Raw genomic sequence first — 11,130 nt, 5'->3', positions numbered from 1 at the left:
TATAGGGTTTCCTGCCTAGGCAGGGGGTTGGACTAAAAGACCTCCAAGGTCCCGTCTGATTCAGTTATTCTATTCTTCTATTCTAAGTGACTTTTGCCGCATTTTACAACTGTTCTTGCCATAGTTCTTAAGTGAATCACTGCACTTAAGTTAGTAACACGGTTGTGAAGTGAATCTGGCTTTCCCTTGACTTTGCTTGTGAGACGGTCACAGAAAGTGGTCACATGAACCCAGGACACTGCAACCATCGTAAATATGAACCAGTTGCCAAGCTTCTGAATTTTGATCACATGACCACAGGGATACTGCAACAGTCATAAATGTGAAAAACAGTCACAAGACATTTTTTTCAATCCCTTTGTAACTTCAAACAGTCACTAAATGGACTGTTGTACGTTGAGGACTACCTGTATTGGAAAGGCTGGAGTAAGGTGCTAGAGATATCTCCAGAGCCGTTTTGTCAGCCCTCTTCATTTCGTCAAAGGGGCAAAAACACTGAACACCCCCTGCCCCCCAAGAAGCATCTGAGAGCCTGGAGTCTCCCAAAGCATTATCCTCCTTCCTTCTTAACTGGCCTTCCTCTTCATGGACAATATGTCCTCCTTTCCCTTGAACACAAGGAGATTCTCAGCCCCGTTCTGACCTTCTTCAGCACATCTGAACCATCTGCAGCCAAGCAAGCCACGGTCCCAGTTTTGGCTGCTGCAGATCATGGAGCAGGAAGGGAGAGGGGGGAAGCGGGGTAGATCAATGAAGTCCAATGGATGAGCTCTATAACTCGTCCTCAAACGCTCGACTGAAGGATTCAAACCTTGGCTTTGGCTCAAAATAACGGAACCCCCTCCCTGCCCACCCGCCTCCCCTCTCCTGCAATCCTACAAAGGCCCCACCCCACCCCAAATGGACCCGGCACCCCTATTCCCGCGCACAAGCTCAAATCCGCGACTACTTTTCTCTCTGACTCGTGTGACTTTTAAAACTTCTCTTCGCATTTACTCGGGACGCGAGCCCCGACCCTACGGCTCCCCCGTCTCTTTCCCTCGTTCACGTCCCACCAATCTCCCTTCCTCCACCACCACCCTAAAAAAGGCGGAGGAGTTACAGGGGGACCCACCCCTCCTTCCCGTCCTGGAGGCGGGGGCAGGCGCGTCTGGGATGCGCTGGGCCGGCGGGACCAACTGTGGCAGCCTCAAAAGCCAAGCCTTCGAGCCGAGGGGACTCCCCAAAGCCTCGCAGCGCGACCCTAAGAAGGAAGGGCGCACCGTTGAGGATCATGTCCTTTCGAATGCGGCAACTCACGCGGTTTCCAACAGTGAGTCCTTCCTTTCTCTCTCTCCTATCTCCCTTGTGCGGCCCTGGAGTCCTCGTCCTGTAACTAGAAGAGTCCCTGAATCCCATTCTTCGTTCCTAATCCCTAGATTCTTAATCCTTTTCTCCTGTCCCATCAAAGCCTTCCCTTCCTTCTCCCTTCCAGTGACTTGTTGCAGGCATGAAGTTTAACAGGTGGTTCTTTCTTCTGGGAGAATGGGAGAGGGGAGGGAAAGGACCCAGTTGAGGAGAAGGATGCATAGGTGCCCCAAGCGGAAGAAAAGTGGTGAAATTTCACCCATCTTAACAGGCAGATGGGTGAGATTCCCACCCACGTTTCCATCCTCCTCAATTCACACAAGTTCAGGTGAGCCGTCAAATTCTTTGGTTCAGTATCTCGATCGGCTTCACTGCTTCTCTTTTCAAAGGAAGGAGCCCCCTTCATAGGAAAGTTAGAGTCTTAAAAACTCTAATACTTTTCCCCCATGCAATAGGAGCAAAAATGGAATCATAAAGCTAACTAATACATCACAAGCATAATATTCCTTCCCTAGTTATTACTTTTAAATAACTGTATATAAAAACATTCTCTTGTATTTTTTTTCCTGTCATTTTTGACGTTTGTCTTTGCTTGCTCTTTTTTTTAAAAAAAAGTTCATAACGAGGCAAAAGAGGAATTGCTCCCTAATGTCTTACAATCAGGAGCACAATTAGTCACTTTTTCTGGGAGCACTGAATACATGGTGGGAAATAACATGGCTTTTTATTATTGTTTTATAATATTGTAATAAGGGACACGGGGGCTCAATGGCTAAGATGCTGAGCTTGTTGATCAGAAGGGTCAGCAGTTTGGCAGTTCAAATCCCTAGTGCTGCATAACGGGGTGAGCTCCCGTTACTTGCTCCAGCTTCTGCCAACCTAGCAGTTCAAAAGCATATAAAAATGCAAGTTTGAAAAATAGGAACCACCTTTGGTGGGAAGGTAACAGCGTTCTGTGCGCCTTCAGCGTCTAGTCATGCCGGTCACATGACCATGGAAATGTCTTCGAACAGCGCTGGCTCTTCAGCTTTGAAGCGGTGATGAGTACCACCCCCTAGAGTCGAGAACGACTAGCACATATGTGCGAGGGAACCTTTATCTTTTTAAATATTGTAATTAATATTTTCATCCTTAAAAAGAATCCGAAGGCAGGATAGTTCCACTTCTTGCCTATCCAAATTTTTTCTTGGTGGGAACATTATAGAGATATTCTCACACATGATTTTGACAATTAGACTATACATATAAATGATATTAGGATAGAGAACATGTAAATAACAGCCATTATTTTATTTATTTATTTATTATTTGTTTGTTTTTTTATTTGCCAGATCACAAACCTTATGACAATATAATATTTTTGTCGTGGATGTTAAAATTAGCATGTATATGAATACAGTCCTGCCCATTTTATTATATGGAAGTGAAAGCTTGGTGTGTCAGGTAAAGCACAGAAGTTGAATCTATTGGGAATGAGATATTTAAGACTTGCATGGGTTATGCAACAAGGGGAAATGGGGCCAAAATGAATGGGTGATGAATAGTAGCAGATTGAATGCGAGCGTGAGTGACTGGTGCAAAAGAAGCAACATGAAAGAACTCTTAAGGCTAAAATTTAACCTTCTTGACTTTCCCTAAATTCAAGATAATGCAACAAGAAATTATTCTGAGAAAATTAATAGTCACATTTTTCCTTCAAAATATATTTAATAATAAGGAATGGAATGGAATGGAATGGAATGGAATGGAATGGAATGGAATAGAATAGAATAGAATAGAATAGAATAGAATAGAATAGAATAGAAGAATAGAATAGAATAGAATAGAACAGAATAGAATTCTCTTTATTGGCCAAGTATAATTAGACACACAAGGAATCTGAAATCAACATTCTCAAAAAGACGGTAAACAGAAAGAATATGTGCTTGTGTCACATGTGTCTAAAGTATAGATGTGGAACAAAGTGTGTAGAATCAGAGAGGTGGCATGAAATAAAGTACATGAGTAATGTGGAGTAATTATACAAAGGCAAGCTGGCCATATAGAAACACCTAAATCAAATCTAGACCTTTCGCATATTTTTCTAATACACTGTACATTTTCTAATTCCTTTGCAGAAAGTCATGGGTAGGGAACCTAAGGTTCTCCAGATGTTGTTGGACTACAACAATAACCTCAGATGACTGAAAATGTATTTAGTGTAATGGGAACTTGCAGACTGAATATGGTGGTCTTTCTCATTTAATGTCCTTTATGCTGTTAGAGCCATAACACAGTGTGTTTCCTTTTTCACAGTAATAGTATTGTATATTGTTAGGGATGTAACCCTAGGCTTGGCTTGACAATGTTTATAAGCTATGATTGTAACAAATGTATTCTGTTACTTTAAATGCTTAAGAGATGTAATTGGTTTGTTACCTCAAGCAGCCATAAGAGGCAGCCAGAATGGCTGTTAGCTCTCTGTTTTGTTAGACGCTGGTCGGTGTGTTGTGAGGTATTGTGGTTTGCTACTGTTAGCTATATTTTGTGTGTTAGACTGACTATTTTGATAACTGATTTACTGAACCGTGTATGACTTGGACTGTTAACTGAACTCTGAATACCTCTATATTTCTACATAGTAAACTACTATATTTTTATACTATTCGGTGTCTCTGTATGCTGGTTTGTGCATGTTCTTCCATACCACTCTCATTACGCTTTTCTGCATACTCGCTCTCCTAACGGGGAGCTTAATTACTTAAGAGCTATTGTGGCTAATTCAATGATTTGGAGGGGGGTGCTCTGAAAGTTAGCTACCTTAGGCCAAAAACTTACTTAAACCAAGCCAATTAAGTATTTAGTAAATAGATTATTGCGTATGTATCTACTGTTCCTCTTCTGAGACACGTTCAAAGCTACAAAGCTATTTTAAGGGGCTCTGGGATCTGCAACCAATGCTTAGGACTCCATGGCCCTCTGGCCTCAAACATCATGCACTTTGCCATAAATTCTAATTGTCGCCTGCTCAAACTTCCTACTCTTTGCTCGAATCTTGGTCCAGGTCCATGTAAATAAAAATATAAATATAAAGAGGAAGTGGCCTGCCTTTGTCATCTTCTGAGATTGACCTCCCAGTCTAACCAACCTCCCTGGGAGAATAGCCTATGTATTGCTCCAAGAGGTGCTACCAGAAAGGAAAAAAGGCAGCAAATAACATTTGGCTCTTTTTCCTTTCCTGACTTTTCAAGTGACAGATCTACAAAAAGACAGAGAAGGGTAAAAACATTGGCGCCCTAGCTTCTGTATCAAAAACCTTCTGCTGGACACCTTTCTAGGATTTTGTGAGGAAGAACCTCCTTTAAGGGACGCGGTGGTTCAGTAGCTAAGACACTGAGCTTGTCAATCAGAAAGGTCGGCAGTTCAGCGGTTCGAATCCCTAGTGCCGCGTAACAGAGTGAGCTTCCGTTACTTGCCCCAGCTTCTGCCAACCAAGCAATTCGAAAGCATGTAAAAATGCAAGTAAAAAAATAGGAACCACCTTTGGTGGGAAAATAACAGCGTTTTGTGCACCTTCAGCGTTTAGTCATGCCGGCCACATGACCACGGAGACTTCTTTGGACAGCGCTGGCTCTTTGGCTTTGAAACGGAGATGAGCACCGCCTCCTAGAGTCAGGAACATCTAGCACATATGTGTGAGGGGAACCTTTATCTTTAACCACCTTTTGTTACTGGATTTCATGTTGATTCAAAGGACAGTACTATTCATCCTGTCCCTTAAGTATAACTTAGAAGGATTCAGAACAGCTGCTAATTTTCTCTGTGTCTTTCCAAAGACTATTTATTTATTTACTTATTTGATGGCCCAAATCTTAGAACTCTTTGCTGCCTGCCTCCACCTGGATGGGAAGCTTGTGTATATTTAATGCTGTGTACTTTGTTCCCTAACCCTAGACATCTGCAGCTGGCGTGCACACACGATTGGCAAGAGGGGAGATTTGATGTGTTATTTACCTTGTTATATCTGATGCCTCTAAGGGGTTTTACTACACTCCAGAAATAAATCAACACACAGCAGGTTTTTAGCCTCCCGCTCACACACACCAGCCTTCCCACTTTAAAAACCAGCTTAAGGTTTTAAGGATTTTTTTTAATATGTTCCCAATGTTTTGTCATCTAACTGATCCACAGCCCTACCTCATTTTCAGGATTTCAGTGACAACCCACTCCCCCCATTTTTCCATCCCTCAAAACGATTGTCTCCTTTTCCATCAAAAATTCATGACAGGGATTTTGTTTATAAAAATGAATAAACCCTAATAAATTATATATGCCTCTGAGGCCTTGATATAAATACAATTTCTCTTCTCATGGGCTAAAGAAAAAAGAAAGAAAATGGCCTTATTTAATACATGCAAATATGCACAAACACATAACGCAAACGGCGTGTTTTTTTCATTCCCTGCAGAGTGGATATTGAATACCCGAATAACAGATTTTTCTTCAAGGGTCCTTTCCCACCCATCCCCATCATAGATTTTTTTTGTACTTCAGCCTATCTGAGGAGAAATCTTTGTTCAAACATTGGTCCTTGACTTTGAAACCCCTGCCTCCAAAACAGACTATCCTGTTCCACAAATTAAATTGCAATTAAATTACAATATCAGAACTCAGCACTGGTAAGACCATTCTGTCACTGCTGCAGAGAACAGCCTATTTTATTCTCAATACCCTGTGCATATGGAGGACCAACATGTTGAGAGAAGAATTCAAGTTCTCACTGATACATTAATTTTCTCTGTTGAAGAAGGACTTCTTCCCTTTATGAGAAGCAGTTGTGTGTGTAACTAAGAAAATGTGTCTTTGTGTTTGTGTAAAACACTCTGAGCACAATTTCAAAGAGGCACAGTTTTGTCATCTGCTACACCAACAGAAGAAAAGCAAGATTCTGACATCCTACCATTGGGCATCCTGTTCAAGACTTAGCCAACTGTCAGGGCTTAAAGCAGCAGGAATGGAAGTAATAGGAAGTATAGCAATAGCATTTACACTTATATACCGCTTCACAGTGCTTTACAGTTCTGTAAACAGTTTTCAGAGTCAGCGAATTGCCCCCAATAATCTGGGCCCTCATTTTACTGACCTCGGAAGGATGGAAGGCTGAGTCTACCTTGAGCCTGGTGGGATTTGAACTGCCAAATTGCAGGCAGCCAGCAATCAGCAGAAGTAGCCTGCAATACTGCACTCTAACCACTGTGCCACCGAGGCTCTTATACAGGATGTAGGAAGCCGATAAAGGCAATCCTTAGTTGCACTTCTCAACAACAATAAGGCCCTATGGCTTTCCCTCTTTAATTTGGCCCAACATCAGCATAACAGAGGAAAAATAATAAGGTGATGTAGGAGTTCCTTGGAATGGCAGGAAGGAAGGAAGGAAGGAAGGAAGGAAGGAAGGAAGGAAGGAAGGAAGGAAGGAAGGAAGGAAGGAAGGAAGCAAAGAAAGAAGAAAGAAGAAAGAGAAAGAAAGAAAGAAGAAAAAAGAAAGAAAGAAAGAAAGAAAGAAAGAAAGAAAGAAAGAAAGAAAGAAAGAGTGAGTGAGTGAGTGAGGGAGGGAGGGACCAATTACAATAAATTGGGGTTTTGAATGGAGGGTAGACATGTAGTAAAACATTTGCTTTGGTTGCAACTTTGTATTATTTTCAGGACCTTGGATAGAGTTTGCCCCTCTCAGTGCCCTATCCTTCCTCTCTCTTTCCCCGGTGACATTCCTCTCCCATTTAATCATTTGCACCTCTTGCTCTAGGATCCATAACCTTACTGTTTTCTTTTCTGGAGTTCACTAGAGTATGGTGTAGCCTAGGAAACTGTCCAGTCTCTTCTAATGATGTTTATGTTTAAATAATGTGGCACCCCACCTGACAGATATAATTCAAGGAAATGGTTTAAGTAATGGCAAGTTTTGATACTGCTCCTTCTGAATACCAGCTGGGTCTTTTTGCTTGCTTGTATAAGCCAGTGTATTATCTTCTGGTTCAAAGGTTAATACATTGTGGAGACTAGGCAGGATGAGACCAGGAACCTTGGGGTCCTACCTAATGTTAACCAAATAGGTGTTAGTAATGCAGACCTAATGATCTAGAAGGGGTAGCCATCCTTGTTTCCAAGGGTTTCATGGCTTTTTTTAGCATCCTCTTCAGGATTTTGCCCTTAAGGGCATAGAGTTTTTTCTGAAAGGTTAGGATAAATGCAGAAGTTCTGTTTGTATACCAGCTGCTCTGTTGCCGAGGGACATCTTGGCTAAATTGATTCAGAGCCTTTCAGGTGCTACCAGAGCTTTGATCTGTTGTTCAAAGCACAGACATATTTCAATAGTATGGAAGAAGGATTGCAATGGAAGCAATGTGCTTTAGAACAACAGTCCCCAACCTTTTTGGCACCAAGGACTGGTTTTGGAAGAAAAATTGTCTTCCAAGGATTGGGAGTGGATGGTTTCATGCACAACCTACATCCTGTGCATATCCAGGTAAAGCTTTGCTGGGCCATACAAGCGACTCACCTGCCAGTTATGGGTCACAGGAGTCAGGGACCCCCTACTCTAGAAGATTCATAGGAATACAAGTTGAGTTTGGATTCCAGATAACAGATATTTGAGAAATTTGGTTATCCATGTGTCAGTAGCTTTAAAAATAAGTTATTGCAATGTACTCTTTATGAAATAGCCATTGAAAATCCACACACAGCAACTAGTAACCGATTTTGCATTGATTCCTGAGCCTATTATATTAATTGTAAAAAAACCACCAAACAAACATAAACCCCCATCTCTTCAACCATTTAGTCCAATAAGATTGAGTGAAACTCAGAATGCTTTTATTTGTCGTTTGGGACATTGTTTGCACCATTCTGGATTCAGTAAGCAAAAGGGATTCAGAAGATTCAGGGGATGGTGCTTTATATTACTAAGTTATGCCCAAATTTTGTCTCTAGAATACCCTAAAGCAAAATTTTGCATGCAGCATTTTGGAATGAGTAGCAGGTACTGGTATCTGAGGACAGGTCAAGAACAAGAAATGGAAAAGAGGCTAATGGGGGAGGGGGGGAAAGAAAAATTACAACCATTTCTTTCACAGCCAAAAATGATCCATACGCATTTCATTTCATCAGATAGGCCCATCCCTATCTCCAAGGTACCCCAAATTTCCACGTAATTTTATGCCAAACATTCTCACTTGAGATCTTTTAAATTCCATGGTTTAATTACAGAACATCTGTTTAACATGCAGTCAATTTTGGCAATACTGCGGATGAGAAGCGGGTGAGTTCTGCCATTCTGCACAGCACTAGCAAAGTTTTTAAAAGGCATTCTTGAATTCCTACCCCCCAAGAAACTAAAAAATTGGGAGCGGTCATGTTTACCTGAAAAAGATGCCAGAAAATAAGGGGATTCATCCTGAAAAAGAGGGGTGCTTGGAAATCACACAAATGGTTAATTGCAAGCTTCTTTCTTTCTTTCTTTTTTAAACTGAGGCAAATGGGGCAATGTAGGCTGCTGAAGAGATTCCTGACACACCATCCATTATCTATCATCAGCTGTTTTTGCACCATCCGCGCAAATCAGCATTTTCACCTTGCAACAGCTTCTCCTGCTGTTGTGTGGTCGCACTTCCTAGGGTGCCCAACTGCCTCAGCCTGCGATTAATGCCAACTCCACATCAAATCCCCACCAAGCCAAGCCACAAAAATATTTAAAATCCCACCAAATTACAACCTCAGAATTCTGCTGGTGGAAAAGAAATAGAGTAGAAAATAGCCATCTCGATAAAATAAAGCTAGAAAAGAGTGGCTGCTCTATAATTTCGTGGCTGTGGATTTTGAGGGCTTCCAACATTGTATCTAGCAAGGGAGAGAAAAGTCTCACCATCTAGACCAGTGGTGGGCAACCCGCGGCTCGCGAGCCACATGCGGCTCTTTACACCCTTTAATGCGGCTCTTCTGTGTGCCGGGTGCCCGCTCCCCTCCCTCCGCTCGGGCTTCAGAGGGAAGCTTCTGCAAAAGCCCGGGCGAGTGACAACCAATTTTGGTCCTATGACTGCAGAATGCTGCAAAATACCATAAATGCAGGCCAGTTGTTGAGTGTTTCAAATGTGATTGGAACACTCAACAAGGTGACCACAGTGTGTGTGTGTGTGTGTGTGTGTGTGTGTGTGAATGAGACAGACAGAGAGAGGAACAGAGAGAGGGAGTGAGGGAGGGAATCAGAGAGAGACTGACAGACAGACACACACACACACACAGACAGAGAGAGACAGAGAGGGGGAGGGAGGGAGAGAAAGATAGACAGACAGAGAGAGAGACACACACAGAGTGAGTGATTAAGTGAATGAGTGAGAGACAGACACACCCACATACACAGAGTGACAGAGAGAGAGGAAGGGAGGGGAGAGAGACAGAGGGAGAGACAGAGACAGACACACACACACACACACAGAGTGAGTGAGAGACAGACAGACAGACACACACACACAGAGTGACAGAGATGGGGGAAGGAGGAGAGAGAGACAGAGATACAGAGAGAGAGACAGACAGATAGACACCCAGAGAAAATGACAGAGAGACAGAGAGGGAGGGAGGGAGAGAGAGACAAAGAGCCAGAGAGAGAGAGAGAGAAAGAAAAAGAAAAAAAGAAAGAAAGTGGGAGAGAGAGATGAAATTAAAAACAACAACATACAAACCTGACTTACTCAAACTATCCAAGGAAATGCAAGGCCAATGTTCACATTAGTGGTTGTGACTTTGTCAGTCATTGTCAGGATGTAATTTTCTCTACATTGTAAGGCAAATTTTATGGAATTTAACGTTATCGATAAATAATATCGTTCTAAAGTTTTTGTTTTATTAGTTGTGTTATTTGTATCCTCCCGACCTATGTGGATACTTGCAAGCAGAATATTCTCAATAAAAACTTATTGAAACTAAAAACAGTGTACCATCCTATGTATTTTCGGTTTTAAAAATGTGGCTCTCAAAGTAAATTTCAATCGTGGTTTTGGCGAGATTTGGCTCAGTTGAAAAAAAAGGTTGCCCACCACTGATCTAGACTAACCTAGATGGAAGTCAGAGTTGTAGTCTACCTTCCATCCTTTGTATCCATCATTGCTTGGATCATTTCACAATGTTGTCCCCATTCTCTTAGTAGGATAAGAGTAACTGCCTTCCTTCAAGCTACACCACTGTCCACCTACTCCAGGGTTTGGGGGGGATTGTGCTGATAACCAGTGACTGTGGCTAGTTACAGACACAGTTTCTTTTTCTCATCCATGATTTGTCTTTGATCTTCATCCTAATGGCTGCCATTGTAACTTCTGGCACATACAATAATGGAAATGAGAAGGGTTAGGAAAAATCTGACATTTCTCCAAGTATCTTCCATGCTTCCTTCTGGAGGTACAGCATATCAAGAGTAGCAGTACAGTACCAATACAGTGTAGCCTTAGTAAGGCCACACCTGGAATACTGCATCCAGTTTTGGTCACCACATTGCAAAAAAATATGTTGAGACTTTGGGAAAAGTGCAAAGAAGAGGCGCTGAGATGATTAAAGTCCTGGAAATTAAAACATGAAGAATGGTTGCAGGTTTGGGGTTTGGTTAGGCTAGAGAAAAGAAGAACTAAGGGGACACTATAGTAGTATTCCAGTATATGAGAGGCTGGCACAAAGAGGAGGGGGTCACTTTATTTTCCAAAGCACCAGAGGGCAGGACAAGAAACAACGGATGGAAACTAATCAAGGAGAGAAGCAACCTGG

The 11,130-nt window shown here is 42.1% G+C and overlaps 1 protein-coding gene across 1 annotated transcript in view; it reads left to right on the top strand.

The window, feature by feature from the left end:
• The first annotated feature begins 1,155 nt into the window (after window positions 1-1,155).
• NDUFA4L2 (NDUFA4 mitochondrial complex associated like 2) overlaps window positions 1,156-11,130 on the top strand; it is a 56,404-nt gene continuing 46,429 nt past the window's right edge. Inside the window, exon 1 of the mRNA XM_081934255.1 lies at window positions 1,156-1,312. Within this exon, the coding sequence (XP_081790381.1) occupies window positions 1,274-1,312 (39 nt within the window). The 5' untranslated portion in view covers window positions 1,156-1,273. The remainder of the gene's footprint in view (window positions 1,313-11,130) is intronic.

This window comes from Natrix helvetica, assembly GCF_964273705.1.
Source record: "Natrix helvetica genome assembly, chromosome: 1".
NCBI classification, from domain to species: Eukaryota; Metazoa; Chordata; class Lepidosauria; order Squamata; family Natricidae; genus Natrix; species Natrix helvetica.
The sequence above is the reverse complement of the archived record's forward strand: the minus strand, read 5'-3'. Positions and strand labels throughout refer to the sequence as shown.